The sequence below is a fragment of the Scyliorhinus torazame genome, chromosome 2 (assembly GCF_047496885.1).
Source record: "Scyliorhinus torazame isolate Kashiwa2021f chromosome 2, sScyTor2.1, whole genome shotgun sequence".
NCBI classification, from domain to species: domain Eukaryota; kingdom Metazoa; phylum Chordata; class Chondrichthyes; order Carcharhiniformes; family Scyliorhinidae; genus Scyliorhinus; species Scyliorhinus torazame.
In genome coordinates, this window is record NC_092708.1 from 152,267,355 (window position 1) to 152,292,882 (window position 25,528).

At 45.7% G+C, this 25,528-nt stretch overlaps 1 protein-coding gene across 3 annotated transcripts in view; it reads right to left on the reverse strand.

The window, feature by feature from the left end:
- LOC140392817 (signal transducer and activator of transcription 4-like) overlaps positions 1 to 25,528 on the reverse strand; it is a 206,454-nt gene that overhangs the window by 169,818 nt on the left and 11,108 nt on the right. Inside the window, exon 3 of one of the 3 annotated variants that reach the window (XM_072478479.1) lies at positions 17,593 to 17,737. In XM_072478479.1, coding sequence (XP_072334580.1) covers positions 17,593 to 17,737 — 145 coding nt within the window. Of the gene's footprint in view, positions 1 to 16,463; positions 17,055 to 17,592; positions 17,738 to 25,528 lie in introns of those variants that run through there. The other 2 variants (XM_072478489.1, XM_072478499.1) reach the window with 2 other exon arrangements.

Here is a 25,528-nt window from a genome sequence, read left to right on the forward strand (position 1 = left end):
CTTCAATGGTGGGCAAGCTTCTCAAAACAATTATTCAGGATAGATTTAGTAGTCACATGGAAATATGTGGATTGATTAGGAAGAGGCAGCATGGATTTCTAAAGGGGAAATCGTGTTTAATAACTTGCTGGAATTTTTTAAAGATGTAGAACGTGCAAACAAATGTGGCTGAGTAAAAAGCAGAGATTACTGGTGAATGGACATTTTTCGGGCTGGAGGAAGGTTTGTAGTGGTGTTCCCCAGTATATAGGGAGGAACTGTTCCCAGTCGTAAAAGGATCAAGGATCGGAAGGCACAGATTAATGTGATTTTCAAGAGAAGAAAATGTGATGTAAGCAAAAGCTTTTTCACACGAGTGGTTCAGGTCTGGAATGCACTGCCTGGAAGTCTGGTGGAGGCAGGCTCAATCGAGGCATTCAATGTGCAGGGGTAGGGGGAAAAGACAGGGGAATGGCACTAAGCCATGATGCTCGTTTGGAGAGCTGATACAAATGGATTCCTTCTGCGCTGTAACAACTCTGTGAATTGCTACTATGGTAGATGCATAGCCATATGGCACAAGATCCTAAGATCATGTTCCCTTTCATTTACTTTTAGGGAGTAAAGTGTGCTGGAATTCAAGGGAAAATAAGCAGCGTGGCTGGAGTATTACCTTGCCTACCAGGTCATATGACTGAACCCTCTTGAAGCACTGGCTTGCAGTCTTGGAGTTGAAGATTAGAGTACCACCTCCCCTCCACATGGCAGAATGACCTTTTTGACAGGTTTCCTGTTATAAATACTCAGCATCCTGTGGGTAATGTTCAACTTCCTTTCTCAGAACCCGAACAGATTATATGATGGGTAAAGGACCTTCCAGTCCATAACAGGCACATATGCATTGCCTCACCTCCCACCATACTTGATTGTTACACACTGGTTTTGTATCTGAAATGCAGGCCCAAGTGTTTAAAGAAAGATCAAGTGACTACAGTTAATAATTGCAGATTGGGCATTTGAAATAAACCAGCTAGAATTAAAAGGCTTATTAATTACTTCAATAAGGAAACAATGATCCCTTTGTATCCATTTAAAACAGAGGATCATTTAAAAGTAACTTTGTATCTTTTAACATGTATCTATCAAATTTAGAGTACTTAAAAATAACAGCACATTCAATGCTAACCATTATTTCCTGTACCCTGCCTGAGGAAACAGACAACAAAGTAGTTGAAATCTTCAAGAATGTAAAAATGTCAAGTGTTGAGAAACACTTTCCTTCCCCCCCCCCCCCCCCCATTCTTACCTTACAAAATTAATCTTAACAGGATGTTATAAACCATTCAGCATGCAAATATTTTCCATTCCCAAAAGAGTTGATCATCTTATCTGATAAACAGTCCTAACGACAGATAATTCTTAAGTATGCATATTAGCAAAGAAAAATAAGATGAAAAACATTATTTTAAAAAGAAACATTTGTTTGCTTGGCTATTTTGATCACAATTGTTAGAAAGTCAAATCACCTAGGCCGAACAGGTGCCGGAATGTGGCGACTAGAGGCTTTTCACAGTAACTTCATACTTGTGACAATAAAAGGTTATTATTATTATTATAAACAATAATTTCAACTTCATAGAGTCTGATGCACAGATATGGCAAGGACATAGCTCACGATTTGTTCATTTTTGGGCCACCAATAAATTCATCACGGCTTTTTATTTAGGCACCCACCTAACTTAATTTTAATTTTGAAATGAGGATCTTTCACCCATTTTTAGAACTGGTCGGAAATTGCATGGCTTAAACTCTGGCTGGTTATTTTTAAGCTTTGCAGTGATCACTGGAGGCTGCAGTAAACATTCCTCCTGCCTCTGCTGTAAATAAGTGGGCTGCTGTCGCCCTGCACCCACAGTCCCACTTCCATTTGGCTCTCCCTCCTAGCCAAGTCGGAAGGGTTCAATGGTCATGCTGTACTGGGACATCTGCAGCTCACTGAACGTTTTCCAAAGAGATCGGAGGATGAATGTATAATACCCCCCATACCCTTCTCTTCTAGCAAGTGAGTTCAACATGCCAATCACACTTTTCTCATTAATAAACGAAAGAGAAAATGCCGGAAAATCTCAGCAGGTCTGGAAGCATCTGTAGGGAGAGAAAAGAGCTAACGTTTCAAGTCCGATGACTCGTTGTCAAAGCTCATTTTGCTCATTATCAGGAGCCATTATCAGTAAACCCTAAAGGTGTAACTACTAACTTTGACTCCTACAATAAATGCAGTGCTAAATGAGCAACTTCTGTGACCGGTTTTCATATGTGACATTTCATTCTATTTACTTATTAAACTGTTTCTTCTGCAAATTTTCATCCTTTCTCCTTTCCAGGAGGTAGTGATTACTCACTCACTCTGGCGGGTATCTTTCATTTGAGGGTCTAGTAAACTTCAATAAGGTTCTGAAATATCAAAGAAATCACAATTGAGTCCAATTGTTATCTCATTGCCCCATGTATGCATATGAGGAAAGTCTGACAGACAATTACAAATCAAATTTGGGGTACTAAGGTGAACTGTAGCACAACTACCACAAATTAGTTGAGAAGAGCTAACAACTGGGAAATCAAGACTCAAACATTTTTGCCTGATTATGGTCCCAATAAGCACTTCTATGTTTTACTTCATTAACTGCTGTAGTATATGACTCAACTAGTGTAAACGTGCAGAGTATTCAAACCTGGTACAGCATTCAACATATGTTTCAATAAGTAAATTAAAAGATGCAGATAATCTAAATGGTGAAATTACTTTTGGATAGAACTTTGACAATTATTTGGTTTCTGAACTCCTTTCATTTGCTTGATCAATATTTTCCTGCTTTAGATACTATTAGATAATGTGAGTCCAGGCTTTTAGTCAGTGACTCTCACAAGCCATTAAAAAGGTTGTGACTCCCCCTTGAATTTCTCCCCTCCTGTAACCGTGAAGAGCCTGACAGTGGCTCAGCACCTTCAGATGACTCTACTTTGATGGAAAACTAGACCACATTGGAGTCTGCAGATGGGGTGCTGCAAATCTCTGATGCAGCACATTCATTCATCAAGGTGCTGAATTACCAAGGCACCTACCCAATATTCATTTTAGAATGTTACAAGAGAGCACAAATTAAATCCAGCTGCATAATGACAATATTCAGTCAGTTCAAAGAAGTTACTGACCATCTCACTCAGCTGAAATATTTACAAACAAACAATGCTACATTTGGAGTTGTGCTAGAGCCAGTATTGTTTTAAACGTGAAAAGCTCTTAAGCCAATCATGTGGTTTTAATCCAGTGATCCATTTAACTCTTGTGGTCTATCTAGCCATAAAACAACATGGGGGCAAGAATTTCTCTAGTCTTGTGTTAGTGACATTATAAATGCATCTGTGGACTTCCGGGTGCGGCGATGACCAGCTGAGTCGCACGTTTCGGCAGCTCCCGGTGGAACGGACTTTTGGGCTCTTGATAGGAGCCCCAACGGCAATTTTAACGGCTGAAAACACCGTGCGGTAAACCAGAAGGGTGTTCCCCCTGGACACGGATGGAAAAAGGAGAGGAAAGTGGCCAGATTGCAGCGGATCCTTTGGAACAACGGCAAGGAAGGCAAGCAGAAACCAAGATGGCGTCGGAAGGTGGCAGTTTCATATGGGGCCCTGAATAACAAGTTTTTGAAACGCTGCGTGGAGGAGATAAAAAAGGAAATGAAGAAAGAGTTGTTGGCCCCGATATTACAGGCGATTGAAGGGCTGAAAGAGGAACAAAAGACCCAGGAGCAGGAGCTTTGGGTCGTGAAGGCGAAAGCAGCAGAGAATGAAAACGATATACAGGGCCTGGTGGTGAAGTCGGAGATACAGGAGGCACACCAGAAACGATCTGTGGAGAGGTTGGAGGCACTGGAAAACAACGCAAGGAGGAACAACTTGAGGATTCTTGGCCTTCCTGAAGGTGTGGAGGGGGCGGACGTCGGGGCATATGTGAGCACGATGCTGCACTCGTTAATGGGAGTGGAGGCCCCGACGGGTCCGTTGGAGGTGGAGGGAGCATACCAAGTTATGGTGCGAGGATCGAGAGCAGGAGAAGCTCCCAGAGCCATAGTGGTGAGATTTATCCGTTTTAAGGATAGAGAAATGGTCCTTAGATGGGCGAAGAAAACTCGGTGTAGTAAATGGGAGAACACGGTGATCCGCGTCTATCAAGATTGGAGTGCGGAGGTGGCGAGAAGGAGGGCGAGCTTTAATCGGGCCAAAGCGGTACTTCACAAAAAAAAGATAAAATTTGGAATGCTGCAACCGGCAAGACTGTGGGTCACATATCAAGGGAGGCACCACTACTTTGAGACGGCGGATGAAGCGTGGACTTTTATTGTAGAAGAAAAATTGGAATGATTGGACTACGAAAATGAACGTTTGGACAAAGTGGTGGGACGAGTGGGGGGGGGGGCGAAGAGGGATTGTATGATTAACCCTGCGGTATGGTAACTTTTCTTTCTCCCACAGGTGGTGATGGGGGGAGGTGGGGAGGGAGAGGAGATGGGGCGTTGGCCATGGGAGGCGGGGCCGAGGGAGAGGCGCGGGCTTGGTTCCCGCGCTATGATAATTATGGCGGGAATAGAGAAGCAGGAAGGAGGGGGCGCCGCACGGGGCGAGCCGTGATCACGGGGGGAAGCTGAGGTCAGCCAGAGTTTGCTGACTTCTGGGAGCAACATGGGGGGAGTAATTACGCTAGCGGGGGGGGGGGGGGGGGGGGAATTACTGGGTTGCTGCTGCTGGGGAAAGGGGGGAGTGGGTACGGGAAAGGATGGGCGGGGGGGCACCGTCTGGGAGAAATACAGCTGCGTGGGAACTGGGCGAGAAGCTGGAAAAAGATGATGGCTAACCGGCAAGGGGGGGGGTGGGAAGCCCCCCAACTCGGCTGATCACATGGAACGTGGGGGGGCTTAACGGGCCGATAAAGAGGGCACGAGTACTCGCACACCTTAAGAAACTTAAAGCAGATGTGGTCATGTTACAGGAAACGCACCTGAAACTGATAGATCAGGTTAGGTTGCGCAAAGGATGGGTAGGGCAGGTGTTCCATTCGGGGCTGGATGCGAAAAACAGGGGGGTGGCTATATTAGTGGGGAAGCGGGTAATGTTCGAGGCAAAGACTATAGTGGCGGATAACGGGGGCAGATACGTGATGGTGAGTGGCAAATTACAGGGAGAGATGGTGGTGTTGGTAAACGTGTATGCCCCGAATTGGGACGATGCCAATTTTATGAGGCGAATGCTAGGACGCATCCCAGGCCTAGAGACCGGAAAGCTGATAATGGGGGGCGACTTCAACACGGTGTTGGAACCAAGGCTGGATAGGTCGAAGTCCAGGACTGGTAGGAGGCCGGCAGCAGCCAAGGTGCTTAAGGATTTTATGGAGCAGATGGGAGGGGTGGACCCGTGGAGATTCAGTAGACCTAGGAGTAAGGAGTTCTCGTTTTTCTCCTATGTCCATAAAGTCTATTCACGCATAGACTTTTTTGTGTTGGGTAGGGCATTGATCCCGAGGGTGAGGGGAACGGAATATACGGCTATAGCCATTTCGGATCATGCCCCACACTGGGTAGACTTGGAGATAGGGGAGGAAACAAGAGGGCGTCCACCCTGGAGAATGGACATGGGACTAATGGCGGATGAGGGGGTGTGCTTAAGGGTGAGGGGATGCATTGAAAAGTACTTGGAACTCAATGACAATGGGGAGGTTCAGGTGGGAGTGGTCTGGGAGGCGTTGAACGCGGTGGTTAGGGGGGAGCTGATATCAATAAGGACACATAAAGGGAAGCAGGAGAGTAAGGAACGGGAGCGGTTGCTGCAAGAACTTTTGAGGGTGGACAGACAGTATGCGGAAGCACCGGAGGAGGGACTGTATAGGGAAAGGCAAAGGCTGCATGTGGAATTTGACTTGCTGACTACAGGCACTGCAGAGGCACAATGGAGGAAGGCGCAGGGTGTACAGTATGAATATGGAGAGAAGGCGAGCAGATTGCTGGCACACCAATTGAGGAAAAGGGGAGCAGCGAGGGAAATAGGGGGGGTGAGAGACGAAGATGGAGAGACGGAGCGGGGAGCGGAGAGAGTGAATGAAGTGTTCAAGACATTTTATAAAAAATTGTATGAAGCTCAACCCCCGGATGGGAGGGAGAGAATGATGGAGTTTTTGGATCGGGTGGAAATTCCCAAGGTGGAAGAGCAGGAAAGGATGGGATTGGGAGCACAGATCACGGTAGAAGAAGTGGTGAAAGGAATTAGGAACATGCAGACGGGAAAGGCCCCGGGACCGGACGGATTCCCAGTTGAATTTTACAGAAAATATTTGGACTTGCTCGCCCCGCTACTGACGAGGACCTTTAACGAGGCAAAGGAAAGGGAACAACTGCCCCCGACTATGTCAGAAGCAACGATATCGCTTCTTTTAAAGAAGGAAAAGGATCCGCTACAATGCGGGTCCTACAGACCAATCTCCCTCCTCAATGTAGATGCCAAGGTCCTGGCCAAGGTAATGGCAATGAGAATAGAGGAATGTGTCCCGGGGGTGGTTCATGAGGACCAAACTGGGTTTGTGAAGGGGAGACAGCTGAACACGAACATACGGAGGTTGTTAGGGGTAATGATGATGGCCCCACCAGAGGGTGAAACGGAGATAGTAGTGGCGATGGATGCCGAGAAAGCATTTGATAGAGTGGAGTGGGATTATCTGTGGGAGGTGTTGAGGAGATTTGGGTTCGGAGAGGGGTATGTTAGATGGGTGCAGCTGTTGTATAGGGCCCCAGTGGCGAGTGTGGTCACGAATGGACGGGGATCGGCATATTTTCGGCTCCATAGAGGGACAAGGCAGGGATGTCCTCTGTCCCCATTACTGTTTGCACTGGCGATTGAGCCCCTGGCGATAGCGCTGAGAGGTTCCAAGAGATGGAGGGGAATACTTAGGGGAGGAGAAGAACACCGGGTATCTTTATATGCGGATGATCTGCTACTATATGTGGCGGATCCAGCGGAGGGGATGCCAGAAATAATGCGGATACTTGGGGAGTTTGGGGATTTTTCAGGGTATAAATTGAACATGGGGAAGAGTGAGCTGTTTGTGGTGCATCCAGGGGAGCAGAGTAGAGAAATAGAAGACCTACCGTTGAGGAAGGTAACAAGAGACTTTCGTTACCTAGGGATCCAGATAGCTAAGAATTGGAGCACATTGCACAGGCTAAATTTGACGCGATTGGTGGAACAGATGGAGGAAGATTTCAAGAGATGGGATATGGTAGCATTGTCAATGGCAGGGAGGGTGCAGGCGGTTAAGATGGTGGTCCTCCCGAGATTCCTCTTTGTGTTTCAGTGTCTCCCGGTGGTGATCACGAAGGCTTTTTTCAAAAGGATAGAAAAGAGTATCATGGGTTTTGTTTGGGCCGGGAAGACTCCGAGAGTGAGGAAGGGATTCTTACAGCGTAGTAGGGATAGGGGGGGGGGCTGGCACTACCGAGCCTAAGTGAGTATTATTGGGCCGCTAATATTTCAATGGTGAGTAAGTGGATGGGAGAGGAGGAAGGAGCGGCGTGGAAGAGATTAGAGAGGGCGTCCTGTAGGGGGACCAGCCTGCAGGCTATGGTGACAGCCCCATTGCCGTTCTCACCAAGGAACTATACCACGAGTCCGGTGGTGGTAGCTACACTGAAGATTTGGGGACAGTGGAGACGACATAGGGGAAAGACCGGAGCACTGGGGGGGTCCCCGATAAGAAACAACCATAGGTTTGCCCCGGGGGGAATGGATGGGGGATATGGAATGTGGCAAAGAGCAGGTATAACGCAATTGAAAGATCTATTTGTGGATGGGAAGTTTGCGAGTCTGGGAGCGCTGACCGAGAAATATGGGTTGCCCCAAGGGAATGCATTCAGGTACATGCAATTGAGGGCTTTTGCGAGGCAACAGGTGAGGGAATTCCCGCAGCTCCCGACACAAGAGGTGCAGGACAGAGTCATCTCAAAGAAATGGGTGGGGGACGGTAAGGTGTCGGATATATATAGGGAAATGAGAGACGAAGGGGAGACTATGATGGACGAACTAAAAGGGAAATGGGAAGAAGAGCTAGGGGAGGAGATTGAGGAGGGGATGTGGGCAGATGCCCTAAACAGGGTAAACTCGTCGTCCTCGTGCGCCAGGCTAAGCCTGATTCAGTTTAAGGTATTACACAGGGCACATATGACTGGAACACGGCTCAGTAAATTTTTTGGGGTGGAGGATAGGTGTGCGAGGTGCTCGAGAAGCCCAGCGAATCATACCCATATGTTTTGGTCATGCCCGGCACTACAGGGGTTTTGGATGGGGGTGACAAAGGTGCTTTCGAAAGTAGTAGGAGTCCGGGTCGAACCAAGCTGGGGGTTGGCTATATTTGGGGTTGCACAAGAGCCGGGAGTGCAGGAGGCGAAAGAGGCCGATGTTTTGGCCTTTGCGTCCCTAGTAGTCCGGCGCAGAATATTGCTAATGTGGAAAGAAGCCAAGCCCCCGGGGGTGGAGACCTGGATAAATGATATGGCGGGGTTCATAAAGTTAGAGCGGATTAAGTTCGTCCTAAGGGGGTCGGCTCAAGGGTTTACTAGGCGGTGGCAACCGTTCGTCGAATTTCTTGCGGAAAGATAGATGGGGGAGAACAAAGAAGGCAGCAGCAGCGGCCCAGGACTTGGGGGGAGGGGGGGGAGGGGTGTGTGGCCTGAGACAAGGCAGTTGCCAATTAGGGCTAGTTTTTATTTTTTGTTATTTAATATTTATTTATTTGTTGTTGTTTTTGTTTAAATTAAAAAAGGTCATTATTATCTGTATTGTTACAATGTTGTGTAAAGGATGCACAATGTACTGTGCTGGTTGACCAAAAATTTTCAATAAAATATTATTTAAAAAAAAAAATAAATGCATCTGTGAAATTTTCTGCTGTTTATAATGTCTGGTGCAATTGTATGTATGATACTTTAGAATATATTTATCATTTTCGAAGCAGAGGAAACAAATTCACAAACAGACTTACAACCTTAACAAAACAACTAAAGGTATCCTAACGCCACAGCAATTAGATACACCTGCAATGGGCTCCACCTTGGTATTTTTATCCACACGAGAGGCTGCCAAATTAAATTAACAAAACAGGAATTCCGATTAAGCAATAAACATTGCCGGCAACAGCGCTCACTCTGGCAGGACAGTGATGTGTGTGTGGTGGCCAACTGTGTTCAGCATCAGCTGGTGTGGCTCAGGGGCCCCACTCTGGCAGTCTCTGCCGCATTTACTGCAGAGAAAGACGGTGAGCTGAGATGATCCACGATTTGCCACCCTCTCTGTGCCCTGTTCTTGGCCAAATGAGCTTTTTTGCTTCTGCTCGCTTCTTCCACTACCCTTTAAATTTGTCCGTCTCCAGAGGTTACGACTCTCAGTGACTATCTCCCAGTTGTCATTGTTAATAACCACCTCAGAACTTGCTCGTATGCGTTTTTGAAAAGGAGCTTTAGACTCCCAAAAGGTTGCGACCAATTCAACGCACAGAAGGTCTTAGGGAAACCAACATAATGGGCAAGGTCAGCTATGATGGGGCAACATTGGAACCCTTTGAAATTTACAAGGGGTCAAAAAGGTAATGTTCTGGTGCCGTCACGGTTTAGCATCTTCTTATGTTTGCTGTTGTCATATGCCTTCAGGTCATCTAAAAAGGGTATCTACTTGAATATCAGAGCTGATTGAAAGATGTTCAGCCTTGCTCACCTGAGATCCAAGACAAAAGTTTACCAAGTCCTCATCGGAGAGTTGCTCTACAATAACATGTTGCACTAACACTTGATACTGATGAACATCTGTGGTGACACAATTTGACCATCAGCACCAGGAAGACAAATGTTATTGCGCAGGATATTGCCACACAGTTATGTATCAGCACTGGCAAAATGACGCTGGAGGTGGTTGAGAGTTTCACATATCTAGGCTCCACAATCACCAGCAATCTGTCACTTGATGCTGAAATCAACACATATCATAAAAGCTGCAGCTGTTATGTCCAAGAAAGTACAATGGCAACCTGATTGAGCACACTAAACTGTAAGTCTATCAAGAGCACCGTGGAAAGAGATCACATTGAGCAGCTTCAACAAACAGCCAATTTTCTCCAGCAGCATAAATAGATCCTCTTTGCTCACATGGTCAAATGACTTGGCGAATTCGATGAATGAAATATATAGCAGTTTCCTTCGTTCACAGCATTTCTCTTGCAGCTGCCAAACTGAGAAGATCATGTCAAATGCAAATCTTCTAGTTCAGAAACTACACTAGGAGTTGGGCTATATGTGTTAAGCCAGTATCTGACGTCTGATCAGGGCAACATGGGAAAATATGTTTCCCACAATGCTCCGCAGGATGATGCCTCAATAGTTGTTGTAATTGCTGTGCTCATCCTTGTTCTTGTACAGGGTCACAATCTTTGCATCATGCATATCATGTGGTACTGTCCTCTCCCTCAAATAAAGACAGAAAAGTGTTGGTTTCTCATGCTTGATGAGATCAGGCAGTATAACATTAGCACCTGGAATTTTACTCAAGGCAAGTATGTCAACAGCTTTGCTAAGCTCCTCCACGGTTGGTTCGATATCCAGATCTGCCATCACAGGCATACTTTCTATAGTGTCTAGAGCTTCCTTGGTGACAGTGTTCTCCCTAGAGTAAAACTCAAGGTAGTGTTCCTTGCCAGGATGGCGAAGCGGTTAAGATGTTGGATTTAAGATCAAATAGAAAGACATATGTCTGATTGAGTTGGAGCCCCACTCTTTCTAGCAGTGAATAAACATTTATATTGCTGTTTCAGAACACCTAATGGTTCCTATGGTCTTGGTGCTTTGCTGAATGCATATCCTGTTAGCATAGTCTCCCTAGCGAGCTATAATTCCTTTTACACTGCTTCCTATTAACTTTGGATGAGTCGAAATTCTGAGCTTCCTCTCTTCCGTGGTTATATTTTTACCTGATGATCCTGCTTGTATCCCAAAACGTCCTACTGATTTTTCAACGTGCGGATAATTTGGATCCATTCATCAGGGATGGTCTCAATTGCTGTTTTGACTCACTGACTTGTAAGTTTTGCTAATATCAGAGAGGACAAGCATGGTTAACACTGTCCAAAATAAAACTTTACATGCCAAAATTCTGTTCATTATTCTCTATCAATTACTGGTAGAAAATGGCTTGGAAGATTTAGGTACAGATGAAGTGGAACTGAATGGAGCGAGGATTATAATGGTCCATGTGCGTTGTTGGAATTCACTGCGGCAGAACAGAAAAATGATCCATGGAAGAGACTTTCAGGTTGAGGTTGAGGCCAAATAAGGTTGCAATAGCCTGTGGAAGAAGCAGGATCAGCACAAAACTGGGAAGCAAAATCCTCAACCGTATACAGAGAGTTTGAAAATATCAGAATTATTATGTGGCATACTGTGATAGAGAAAATAACTAATAATATTACTGGCATTTTCCATCTATCAGTAGGTTAAATTTAATAATTTTTTAAAAAAAGATAATTTATTGAAGGTATATCCAGAAATACAAAAAATCCAGAGAATACAAAAAATATAAAATCAGGAACAGTCCATAACACAAAACAATATCGAACACAGTAAAATATATTAACAATGCATAGAACACTATAACAATATAGCACAGCAGGAACCCCTCATATATACAAGTGCATCAAAACAAAAACAAAAAGTACCCCCCACCCCTTAACAGCCAATAGATACTGTCCCCAGTCACCCTTCACTACGTCCTAACAATTCTTGAAAGAGTCGCTGAACAGATTCCGCCTCACAAAGAACCCCTCATCCAAACATCTAATGCCGCAATTAGTTCTCGCCAAATGAAGAAACTCAGCAAGGTCGCGCACCCATGACCCGGTGCTTGGTGGATCTGAGGGACCCCCAGTTAAGCAAAATTCTGTTTGGCTAATAGGGAGGTAAAAGCCACAACATCAGTCTCCTTTCCTACCCACATCCAAATCCTCAGACACTCAAAAAAATCTACCCATGGAGAAGGCTTGACCGGCATTCCCGCCACTGGATACACCCGTAACACCTTCCCAGAACCTCACCAATTTTGGACAAGACCAGAACATATGTACATGATTCACAGGGGACCTGGCACAGCATGCACACTAACCAGCCACTCACTTCTGGATTGGATTGGATTTGTTTACTGTCACGTGTACCGAGGTACAGTAAAAAGTATTTTTCTGCGAGCAGCTCAACAGGTCATTAAGATCATTTCTTCTGGGAAGAAACGGTTCACCCTTCCGGCGTCATTTGTGCTCCATGCACAACTTTAAGCTGAATAAGACTGAGCCTAACACACAACGAGGATGCATTAATCCTACACAGTGCTTCCTCCCAAATCCAACCCTGCACTGTGCCTCCCAGTTCCTCCTCCCATTTTTGCCGCACTGCCACCATCAAAACTTCCTCCCTCCTGGCCAGCTCAGCATACATATTAGAGATTTTACCCTCTTCAATATCATCCTCTGAAAGGAGCTTGTCCTGTACACCCAAGGGCGGGAACATTGGGAACGAACCCACCTCTTTACTTTTCTTGAGGTATCTAAACTCATTATCAGTGGGCAATTAATAGGCCCCCATCAGCTCAGGTAGGTCTGAAAACGTCCCACCCAAAAACATCCTCAAAGCATTTGATCCCCAGACGGTCCCATTCCTTAAACCTGGCATCCAGGCTCGTTGGGGCAAATCTATGAATCATAGAATCAGAAGGAGGCCATTCAGCCCATCGGGTCTGCACCGGCCCTTGGAAAGAGCATCTTACTTAAGCCCATGCCTCCACCCTATCCACGTAACCCAACCTAACCTTTTTGGACGCTGGACGCTAAGGGCAATTCATCATGGCCAATCCAAACCTGCACATCTTTGGACTGTGGGAGAAAACCGGAGCACCCAGAAGAAACCCACGCAAACACTGGGAGAACGTGCAGACTCCGCACAGTGACCCAAGCTGGGACCTGGAGCTGTGAAGCAACTGTGCTACCACGGTGCTAACTTGCTGCCCTCAATGCTTATCACTAATCGGAGCCTTCCGTACATGCCCTCCAGGCCAAAATGTAACCCGCACCGACTCCACACTCTCAAAGTGGAAACTATCACTGGATTTGTTGAGTACCTACTCAGCAAAAATGGAAAAGGCCAATGCCAATGCCCTTAAGGAGGTCTCTCATCACCCTCCACTCTCTACCATACCGACCCTTGATCCAACATCCATCCTCGGATCATTACAATATTAGCAACCCAGTATTAACTTTAAAAATTGGGGAGGGCCAGGCCTCCACCCAGTCTACTCCTCTCCAGACAAACTCTTTTAATACGGGGAACTCTCCCCACCCACACAAAGCCCAGGACAAGCCTATTGATCTTTCTGAAGAAAGATTTGGGCAGAAAGATTGGGAGATTCTGGAATGCAAAAAGGAAACTCGGCAGGATCAACATTTTTACTGTCTGGACTCTCCCGGACAAAGATATCGGCAGTCTGTCTCATCTTTTAAACTCCTCTTTCATCCCCTCTACTAAGCTTGCCAGATATAACTTGTGAAGCTGGGCCCAATCCCGTGCCATCGGAATCTCCGGCTAGCAAAACCTCTTTCGAGCCAGGCGAAATGGGAGACCACTCAAACACCCCTCCTGTCTTCGGGAGCTAATCAGAAACATCTCATTCTTTGCCGTATTAAGTCTGTATCTGGAGGAGGAGCTAAATTCACTCATATACCCAGAATCTTATCAAATGACTCTGTGGGGTTAGAAATGTACAATAGGAGGTCATCTGCATACAAAGAGAGATGGTGGTCCACTCCCGCCCGCTCAATACCCCTCCACTCCCCAGACACCCGATGAGGCATTGCCAATGGCTCGATCGCAACAGCAAATAACAAAGGAGAGGGTGGGCACAAAGCAAAATACTCAGAGTTAACCCCATTAGTGGAGATGCTTGCTTTCAGGGCTTTATACAACAGCTTAACCCAGTCCATGAATCCCTTTCTGAACCCAAATCATTCCAAAGTGTCATTCCATCCGTCAAATGTCTTCTCGTCATATATTGACAGCACAACCTCCGCGTCAGTTCCTCTTGCGGGTATCATGATTACGTCCAACAATTTGCCTTTTACGAACCTGGTTAGGTCCTCTCCAACTACATCTGGTACAATCTCTCAATACGGGTAGCCAAGATCATAGCCAGAATCTTGGCATCTACATTTAGGAGCGAAATTAGACAATAAGATCTGCAAGGCTCAGGTTCTCTGTCCTTTTTTTGAATGAGGGAAATGGAAGCCTGTGGTAACGTAGGGGGGAGCGAGCCCCTCTCCAATGCTTCAGTGTACACCCATGCCATCAACGGAACCAGCAACACGCCAAAAGGTTTATAAAATGCGGTTGGGAATCTTTCCCTGACTGCATCGAACTCACACATTCCAGCACCTCCTGAAGACCTACCGGGGCCCCCAACCCCTGTGCCCTCACCTGATCCAGAAACTCCAACCCATCCAAGAATCTTCTTAGTTCGTCTCCTGACGGTGGTTCTGATTGGTATAATCTCTGATAGAAGGACTCAAAAATGTTATTAATCCCTGCTGGGTTGTAACCATCTCACCCCCCTCGCTCCTAAGCCTATCTATTTCCCAAGCAGTCGTCTGCTTCCTCAATTGGTGGGCAACCATCCTGCCAGATTTCTCACCAAACCCGTACATGAACCGCCGAGCTCTGCGCAGTTGTCTCACTACCTTATCTGAGGTGGCCAAATTAGAACTGCATCTGGAGCCTCTAGCTCTCCTTTCACAGCGCCTCATTATGTGATTCCCAAAATGCCATGGATCCACGCTGCCGCCCATAAGCCGCAAGAATCTCGACAGCTCCCAGCCATCTCCGACATCCTCCCTGATCTAGGGCATGATTGATCCAACTCCAGATCCAGGACAGTATTGAAGTCCTTTCCCTAGGATAAGTCTGTGTATCTAGGTCTGGGATCAGAGACAGAACCCGCCTCACAAAGTCCACATTGTCACAATTTTGAGCGTATATATTGCACAGAGCCCTCCAACCACCCACTCACCAACACAAATCTACCACTTGGATCAGCAATGAACCTCTTCATTGAGAAAGCCATCCTCTTACCTATTAACACAGCAACCCCTCTCGTCTTCCTATCCAGTCCAGAGTGGTAAACCTGGTCGACCCATCCCCTTCTCAGTCTTATCTGGTCCGCCTCCTTCAAATGAGTTTCCTGGAGAAACATCAAATTCACCCTCAGGATGTTCAGATGAGCAAATATGCGTCACCTTTTAACAGGTCCATTTAGGCCCTGGACGTTCCAAGTTCCCAATCGAGTGAGGGGGCACCTGCTCCCCCTGCCTCCCCCAATAATCAGCCATATTTCCACTTGAGCCAAACACCCCAGGTCATCAAGCTGTATCCTTTGGGGCCCCCGTGAGGGATCCACTGCCATCGACTTCTATATCTCAGTACCGTAACATTACTCAAACCGTCAGCTTTCCCATACCACCCCTCCCATTTCAGCCCCTCCCCCCTCCTCTCAGGCTAAGCCCAAAAAAGAAATATACAAAACCCTGCCCGCCTCACACCACTTTGTCCCCCACATCCCTTCCGTTTACTGGTTTACACACCAGTATGATGGTCCCCGCATGAGGCCTGCGACTTCACTGAACCCACCATAACACCCAAACATGATCACAAACAAAAAAAAGAACCCAAATAAATAATAACCCCTATCCCACCCTCCACATTTCCCCAGCCCCCGAACATCAGACCCACCTCTTTAAAATCATAAAACAGGAAGGGGAGTGAGACAGAAGAACATAGCAATGATATAGGAATGCACAGCAATCAAACTAACAACACCATAAGACCTAGGAGCAGAATTAGGCCACTCGGCCCATCGAGTCTGCTCCGCAACGATCCCCAACAACAACATTTTAATGCATTTACAAATTCCCAATCTCTTGGTCCCAAAGAAACTTATCCGCCTCCTCTGGGGTGTACAAAAAGTATTCCTGTTTAGGGAAGGTGATCCACAGACTGGCCAGATGCAGCATTCCAAATCTCACACCTTCCTTGTGGAAGACTGCCTTGACTTTGTTGAATCCAGCACGGCGTTTGGCCAGTTCCGTACCCTAATCGGGATATATCCTGATTACTCTCCCCTCCCATGACCTCTTCTTTGCCAGCCTAGCCCACCTCAGAATTTTTTCCTTGTCCAGGAAACGATGCAATCGTACCACAAATCGCCCTTGGCTACTCACCTGCCTTTGGCTTTCTTCCCAGCGCTCTGTATGGGCGTTCAATCGCGGGGGGGGGGGGGGGGGCGGTGGATTTGACTGGAAACCTTCTTACCTACAAGCTTCTGCAGCATCTGTGCCACATACTCCGATGGTTGAGAGCCCTCCAACCCCTTCAGGAGATTCACTATCCGGACATTCAGCTGCCACTCTCTGTTCTCCAACTCGTCTATTCTATCCTGTACCTTTTTGAAGCTGCCGGCAATGAAGGAAAGCTCTGCTTCCATCGAGGCCAGCCAGTCCTCGTGGTCAGCGACAGACTCCTACAATCTTTGGAATGAGGTGGCCTGAGCTTCTAGACGCTGTTGAACCCTCCCCACAGGCTGCCTTAACCTGGTTAATGACTTACAAGGTCTTCAGAGGTTTCCAACCTCGGCTTCTGGAACTGAGCAGTTACTAACTGAGCAGGAGACCATTGGGCCGGACGTGCCGACTCCGGGCTCACCGCCATGGCGCCTTTACCCGCGCTCTCCTGCAGCCGCTTTTCCTTATCCCCGTTGCTCTTTGTCGAATGCATTCCGGACCGTGCTCAAGGTTTAGCCGACATCTTCACCAGCAAGAATCGGGACCTCAGGATCGCATTCAATAGTCAGATTGGGACTTATGGGCAAGATAAAATTTCCCCCTGCGGGACCCACCAAGTACACGGTCATTTACCAAATGCATGGCCGCCAGCGGAAGTCCATTAAATTTAATAATTAAATAGAATTAAGCAACATAATACAAATAATAATAAACATCGACACCTTTATGCAAATTAGTGAACCAACGATGATATATACATCAAGTGGAAAGCAAAGAAAGAGCTTAGTTCCTTTTCTACATTAATAATTTATTTAGTATACGCTAATCCACAACCCCTTTCAGCACTTGTTCTTTTTTTAAAAAACAAGTCCATAAATCTGTGACAGCTAATTTATAACCACTGTAACACGCATGTCCTCACATGTTCTGCAAAATTAAATTGGCTGAGGTATAACCTTTAGGTAACCTATTAAACCATATATTTCCTGCATATTCAACAACATTATTTACCAGATTATATCAACCAAAGTGAAAAAACTCAATTTCAAGCTCAGAATGAACCACTTGTCTGAATTACCCAAGGTAACGTTAAGTTTCAGCATGGTAGCTTGAATTTTAACTAGTCAAAACCCAGTCAAGGTGCAATGTTAAAATCTTACCTGAAGGTTTTGTTTAATTCGTTTCAGATTATGCTGAAGTAGGAAGTTCTTTTCGAGGAAGAAACGACTATACTGGTCATCTATTTGTTTTAATAAATTATGGAATAGCAGAGTGGCCAGGGAATCATTATTTGAGGCAAGGTCCCTGTTAAAAACAATGACCAAACCATTAAATGCAAGTAAGAGTACCTTATCTATTCAAAATGTTGCATTACGCATTGTTAATGAAGAAAACCATGATTGTGTCCACAATGGAAAATCCACAATGATTCAGAAAATAAAGATATGAACATATCTTTCTGTAGGTGTATCTGGTCTCCTGAATCAAGTACATGGAAATTTTAGACATTTTCTTTCTTTAAATAGACTTGAAAGTGTGCGTGTGTGGATGTTGAGTGACAACAGGAACAAACTTGGCATTATATTTCCCACTGTAAAACAATCTGCTAACACAAAGGCTCAAGGCAGGTTTGGTCTAGCGGGTAAGCCACCATTGCTCCACGACTCCAGGGACCAAAATTGCACTCTGGTCCCCAATAACATGAGAATGGATGGCAGAACAGGCTCAAGGAGTCGTATGGCTACTCCTATATATTATGAGAAGGCAACTGGATTAGAGAGGGTAACCTGTTGCTATAATTTTAACAGACCCCCGCCCCAGTGTCACGGCTCACAATGACAGCCACTTACATGAGGCTGCCAGCTTCAATCTAATTCAGGCCTTGACTATGATGAGGGATAAGAAAAGAAAATAAGATTAAATACCGTGGGATGTTTCTTTATCCTTATAGTTTAAAAAATTTATTTTCTTCACTTTGGGTTGCCATTTGCATGCCAACATATTTTGTCTTTAACAAATTGTAATCTTTGTCAGTTTAAAGGGTGTTTGTGACAAATGCTCCCTGCTCTGGTACTGGATGATGAGAGACAAAGAACTCTACTCCAGAGTCCCATTGCCCTTAATAATCAGTTGCAAGTAGTCTCTTGTTTGTCATTTATGATTGATCCATAAATCCTAAAATCAGTGTGAGATGTCCATGCTCTTCTTTCCCACAGCTCCATATTTGGATCCCTTCATTCAGGCTTCCTCCCCACCACAGTACCAAGGATGTTCTTATCAAAGTCACAATTGGCATCCTATGTGACTGTGATGAAGGTAAAATTACCTTTCCCATCCTTTTCAAACTATCTGGGACTTTGACACAGCTGACCACGCCATCCTCCTGCAACACCTCTCAACAGTCATTCAACTGGGTGGGCCTGCACTCACGTGAGTCCATTTTTATCTATCCAGTCTTAGCCGAGATTCACCTCCAATGGTTGCTCTTCCCATTCCTGTACGTCTGGCTATGGTGTCCTCAAGGAGCTATCCTTGACTTCTCCTATTTCTTATCTACATGTGGCCCCTTAGCAACACCTCTGAAAACACAGCATCAGTTTACACTTATAATACACATCACTACCTCACCACCATCTCTCTAGACCACTCCACTGTCGCTAAATTGTCAGAATCCTTGTCCGATATCCAGTACTGAATTATTTTTCCTCCAATTAAATAATGAAAAGGTGGAAATCGTTACAGTTGGTCCCCGCCACAATCTCTATTCCCGAGCTGAGCGCCTACTCCCTCCCTCTCCCTGTCTGATGCTGAATCAGGCTATTTTCAATCTTGGTTTCATATCTGACCCCATTTCAAACCACATATCCGCACCATTGCTACGACAGCCTGTATCTACCTCCGTGACATAGTCCAACTCTACACTATCTCAGCTCACTTTTCACTGAAACACTCATCTATGCCTTTGTTACCTCTAGACGATTCCAAAGCACTCCTTGCCTCTACCTTCAACCATCCAAATATTTGTAATCCAAAGCTCTTGCCCATGTCCCAACTCACCGAGTCCCTTTCACTTACCACTCCTGTACAGGTTAATCCCCATTGGTTTCTGATTAAGAAATGTCACACTCATCCTCATTTTCAAATCCTCCATGTCCATTTTTCTCTATACCTCTATCAACACAATCTCAGAAATATCCGTGCTCCTTAAATTCTGGCCTGTTGAGTATCCCTGATTTTATTCATTCCACTAATGATAGCTGTGCCTTCATCGTAGAGGCTTAAGTCTTGAAATCCCATCCCTAATCTTCTCTACTTTCATTCTTCCTAGAAGGCACTCCTTAAAACCTTACGCTTTAACCAAACTTTTCATCATTTGCTCAAACATATCCTTCATCTAGCTTGTTGTCAAATTTTGCTTTATAATGCTCCTTTCATGAACCTTGGGGCATTGTATTTTCTTATAATAATATAATAATCTTTATTGTCATAAGTAGGCTTACATTAACACTGCAATGAAGCTACTGTGAAAATCCCCTAGTCACCATATTCCAGCGCCTGTTCGGGTACACTGAGGAAGAATTCAGAATATCCAATTCACCTGGCAGCATGTATTTCGGGACTTGTGGGAGCCAACCGGGGCACCCGGAGGAAACCAACACAGACACGGGAAGAATGTGCAGACTCCACACAGTGAATCGAACCTGGGACCCTGGAGCTGTGAAGCATCAGTGCTACCCACTGTGCTACCATGCTGCCCACAAAATGGCAATGTCAGGAGTGGGATTTGAACCTACACCCCTAAAAAAGGACTAGAAATCACTAAGCTTAAACAAGGCAAGGAAACACACTCTTTGAGTCTTGCGCCTTACACCACTCAGCCATCCTGACAAGTTGCTTTAAAGTTTAAAGGTGTTTTACAAATACAAGTTGGTGCTGCCACAGGTATCGTTTTATTTTTGAAATAATCCTGATTTAATTTAAAAAATAACATTAAAATTTAGAGCTTCCAGAATAAATCCTCAAAGTTTCTGGGAGTAACCTCAAAATGTTTATGCTGTAGTGCGGGGCGAAGTGATGAGGCAGTGTCAAATCGCAATGGTGATTTATTTAACTGTTGGGATATTGGACCAAACTCCAACATTTGTTAGGGTATCAGACAAGAACCCCAAACAATTTTTTCGAATTTGTAAAGCTGTAAGGAAAGGATACTTTATCTCAGGAGTGACAACTCTGACGAAGAGGTATCTTTTATGTTAAAATTAACATTAATTTAAACATAGAATTAACCACATTAACATCAAAGAAAATAGCTTCACAATTATTAGTTAAACAGTTCTAAATCACAAGGAAAAGCTTATCTATACCTGCTGCTAATTCCAATTAAGCAACCCAATACAATTCAAATGCCACTTATAAATAAAGTTGACAAACAGATTATTTGCGGGCAGTACGGTGGCACAGTGGCTAGCACTGTTGCCTCACGGCGACGAGGTCCCAGGTTCGATCCCAGCTCTGGGTCACTGTCTGTATGGAGTTCGCACATTCTCCACGTGTTTGCGTGGATTTCGCCCCCACAACCCAAAGATGTGCAGGGCTAGTGGATTGGCCGCCCTAAATTGCCCTTTAATTGGAAAAAATGAATTGGGTACTCTAAATTTATATTTTAAAAACAGATTATTTGCTTAGATACAAATAAATTTCTATGGATGCTGGAATCTGAAACCAAAACAGAAAATGCTGGATTATCTCAGCAGGTCGGACAGCATTTGTGGAGAGAGAACAGAGTCAACATTTCGAGTTTGGGAGAGTCTCGAGTCTGGATGACAAAGTCATCCAGACTCAAAACGTGGGCTCCGTTCTCTCTCCACATACGCTGTCAGACCTGCTGAGGTTACTCAGCAATTTCTTCGAAATATTTTAGTTATTGATCCCTCAGACCAACTGGTCACGTAACATGTCACTAAGAGAAGTGCCAAATTTAGGGTGGCATGGTGGTCCAGTGGTTAACACCGCTGCTTCACAGCGCTGAGGACCCGGGTTCGATCCCGGACCTGGGTCACTGTGCGTGTGGAGTTTGCATATTCTCCGTGTCTATGTGGGTCTCACCCCCACAACCCAAAAAGATGTGCAGGGTAGGTGAATTAGCCACACTAAATTATTCCTTGATTGGGAAAAAAAAGAATTGTATACTCTGAATTTTAAAAAAAGAGAAGTACCAAATTGTTCTGACAATGTTCTGACATTTGCCAAAGTCTGGCTACAAAAGTGAATACCATTTCACCAGGACTTCGAATGACTGTATGAAATTTATACAGCTGCATAATAATGGAGGGTCAGGGATTGTAATGGTCCCTCACTAGCTGCACCAATTGATCAAAGGGCTTGAAGCATCTGGTGATGTTAGGCTTCTGATGAGGTTAGATGTATGTGGGCTGCAAACTAAGTAATTGAACATTTTCTTCGTCTTCCACCATGATTTCATTTGCAATGATAAAGTATCAAAACCTTTCAACATATTGGCCGCAGTTTTCAATCTCCAGATCAAATGGATCAATTTTCCTAAATGGTGGCATAGCTATTCGACTGTTGATGATCTGTTACCTTTTCAGGACTCATAGGCCACTCTTCCTCCCCCCTCTATCCCAGCTTCCAAATTTTGAGATTTTCCTTCAACAACAGTGATTTATTCTCGTCGCCAATGTTGTAGTGCAAGGCACAGAGACTAGGCAGTGTTAAATCATAACAGTGATTTATTTAACAAAAGAAGGTTACATACAGAACAGTATAACCACCCACGTAGGTCTAGTTCCCCCAATTCCCAAAGCTTATTCTGATAATACCCTAGCAGTCAGGTCTGCGCCTTGGTATCTGATAGGCCAAAGTTCACACGCTCCATGAACTGGCGTGTTGCGAATCAAGCCAGATCCATCCTAATGTTTGGAATTACTTTTATTTTTTTATTTTTTTTAAAGTTACTAGCAATTCAACTGGTAGCTATTTTAAAATATAGGCAAGTTCTGTGAATGTTAGTATACTATTTCTACCAAACGTTCTGCAAATTGTGCATTGAATGTTCTCTTAAAACAAAAATGTGACAAGTTTTAAACGGTCTGATGATCAACATGATTTATTTCCTGTGCTCTTCACTTCACCCTGTTCTTAAACCGAAGTTTATGATGCAATCTCCTCTACAGTGGGAAGACCAAGCACAAGGTTAGATGACCACTCTGCCAAACATCACCATTCTGTTCAGAATGTACACGGGCAGCACGGTAGCACAAATGGATAGCACTGTGGCTTCACAGTGCCAGGGTCCCAGGTTTGATTCCCCGCTGGGTCACTGTCTGTGCGGAGTCTGCACATTCTCCCCGTGTCTGTGTGGGTTTCGTCCAGGTGCTCCAGCTTCCTCCCACAGTCCAAAGACGTGCAGGTTAGGTGGATTGGCCATGCTAAATTGCCGTGTCCAAAAAAGGTTAGGAGGGGTTATTGGGTTATGGGGATAGGGTGGAAGTGAGGACTTAAGTGGGTCGGTGCAGACTCGATGGGCCGAATGGCCTCCTTCTGCATTGTATGTTCTATGTTTTTATGTCACCCTGAGCTCTGTCTGGGCTGTTACTTTAATTAACCTCCCCATTCCCAATTACCTGCCTTTGCGTTTTTGTGCTGCTGCAGTGAAGCTCAATGTTAATTGCAACAACATTTTCGTTTCTTTCTCTTGGGCAATCTGCAGCCCTCTGTGCTGAACATTGACAATAGTCACCTCAGACCTCAGCTAGATGCTCAACTTTGTTTGTCTGGGCATGTTGCTGTTCTGCAATCAGTCTGCTCGTCTGCAGGAAGAGGAGGTTACGGTTTGGGGCGGAACGTTGTATAATACGGTTTGGGGCGGAACGCAGCATGGTAGCATAACGGTTAGCACAGTTGCTTCACAGCTCCAGGGTCCCATGTTCGATTCCCGCCTGGGTGACTGTGCGGAGTTTGCATATTCCCCCGTGTCTGCATCGGTTTCCTCCGGGTGCTCCGGTTTCCTCCCACAGTCCAAAGATGTGCAGTTTAGGTGGACTGGCCATGCTAAATTGCCCTAAGTGACCAAAAAGGTTCGGCGCGATTACGGGGTTAGGGATGTGTGGGCTTAAGTGGGGTTCTCTTTCCAAGGGCCGGTGCAGACTCGATGGGCCAAATGGCCTCCTTCTGCACTGTAATTTCTATGATCTATGATAATATTGCCAGGGAGATCAGTCCCCCTGATGTTGGCCTGTTGCTTTCTTTCCTCTTATTGCTGCCGTTTGGACAGATTTTCACATTTCTGCCCAGACACAATACAGCCAGAGCTGTGTGACTTTTCTTGCAATTGCAATCAATGGAAATGAAATCTGAATGGTTTCAAAATTAATTAGGGGATCCACGATGCTATTTTCCACCAGGGTGAACAGAATAAACTATCTAAAGCTTTGTATTTTTAAACTCAAAGTAGTCATGACTATTTTAATAGATTGAATTCCTCACTACCGACGTTATTCACAACCAAACGTCTGACGGCTGAAATGAATTGAAGTTTACCTATGAACAAGAAAAGGTGAAAATTATCTTTATCAAGCTTTCTTCCCGTTTTAAGTTTCAGATCATGTTCTATAAACGTTATGTATTTTCATGGTGGCCTGTCTTTCACTAACACCCCTCAATGACTTGGTTATTCACACATTCTTTGTTTCTTCAAAGTGTTCAACTTCAATGTTTCTTTCAGCTTTGGCTGAATGATAACCTTCTGAATCATGAATTCAACCATCAATTCAGAAATAGGAGTACAGAATTTAGGCTAGCACTGCAGTGCAATATTGAGGGTATGTTGCACAATTGGAGATTCCATGCGGGATTCTCCGCCCAGCGACATCGGAATCGCGATCGGGTGCAGGATCGGGCGTCGACCGAAAATCGAGGCTGGCGCCGAGCGCCCTACACAACACCATGCACCGGCCCATCAATGGTGGCATGGATGCGATCCATGCTCTGCACTGTGTGGGCATGCAAATTGTACACTAAAACCCGTTAACATATCATTAATGGGCCCGACCCAGTAGTCTCCGACCCAGTAGTCTCCAGCCCCCGCAATGCTCCGCTTCCACCAGATGGAAGTGGTGCCGGCATGATTCACTTGTCGTTTTTTTGAAAATAGGAACCAGGCGTCATAGCAGCTGAGGGAGTGAGAGAAGGTAAGAATTTTTTCCAAAGGCTGCCAGTTGTGCCGCTGGCCAGTGGGAGTCATGGGGGTGCCCTGCCCACACACATTCCATTAGGAATGGTGGTCAGTGGCATGCGCTGTCACCCCAGCAAACAGGTGCCACCCTGCTAGCGGGGTATCACGCAGTCCGCTCAAGGAAGCCATCCATGGTAGACCCCTCAGGAGAGTGCGGGATAGGGTCACAGAGCATAAAGCTGGCATAGGCAAGTGGTGTGGCTGGAACCCCCCTCTCCCCCAGTGGCAGGCACCGCGCAGGGCCAGGGGTGTGATGCGGAAGGCAGAATGGTCGGGAAAACTGCCGGGGGGTGGGGCTACAGTGCAGGTTAGGGCCCCGCATAGCTCGTTGGACCTGGTTAGGCACAGGAGTACGCACCATGCAGAAAATAGATTATGGAGTACAGCCAGGAGTTGGTGGCATCTGCTTGGCTGCTGCAGCCCTGGCAGACGCACTAAAGCTGCACTAAAGCTGCACGAGCAGAAGCAGCTCAGCGAGGACTCTGCTGCACGCAGATTGTCCCAGAGGAACAAGAGTCAGCTAGTGACGATGGAGATAGGCCACCCAACAGGCCGAGAAGGAGGAATTGCTTCAGGCCTCTTGTATACCGGAGGCACCTGTTGCACAAGGACCTGTTGGACTGAGCATGTCGCCGACAACTGCGGCTTAACAGAGAGATCAAGTGGCATCTCTGCTAGTTCATGGCACAACTGGGACTATAGGGTGGACACCCACTCCCAGTGGCCATCAAGATGGCAGTCGCTCTGAACTTTTATGCCAGGGGTCCTTCCGGACACCAAGCGGGGACCTGTCTGGAATCTCCCAGATCTCCGTGAACAGATGCATTCACACTGTAACAGAT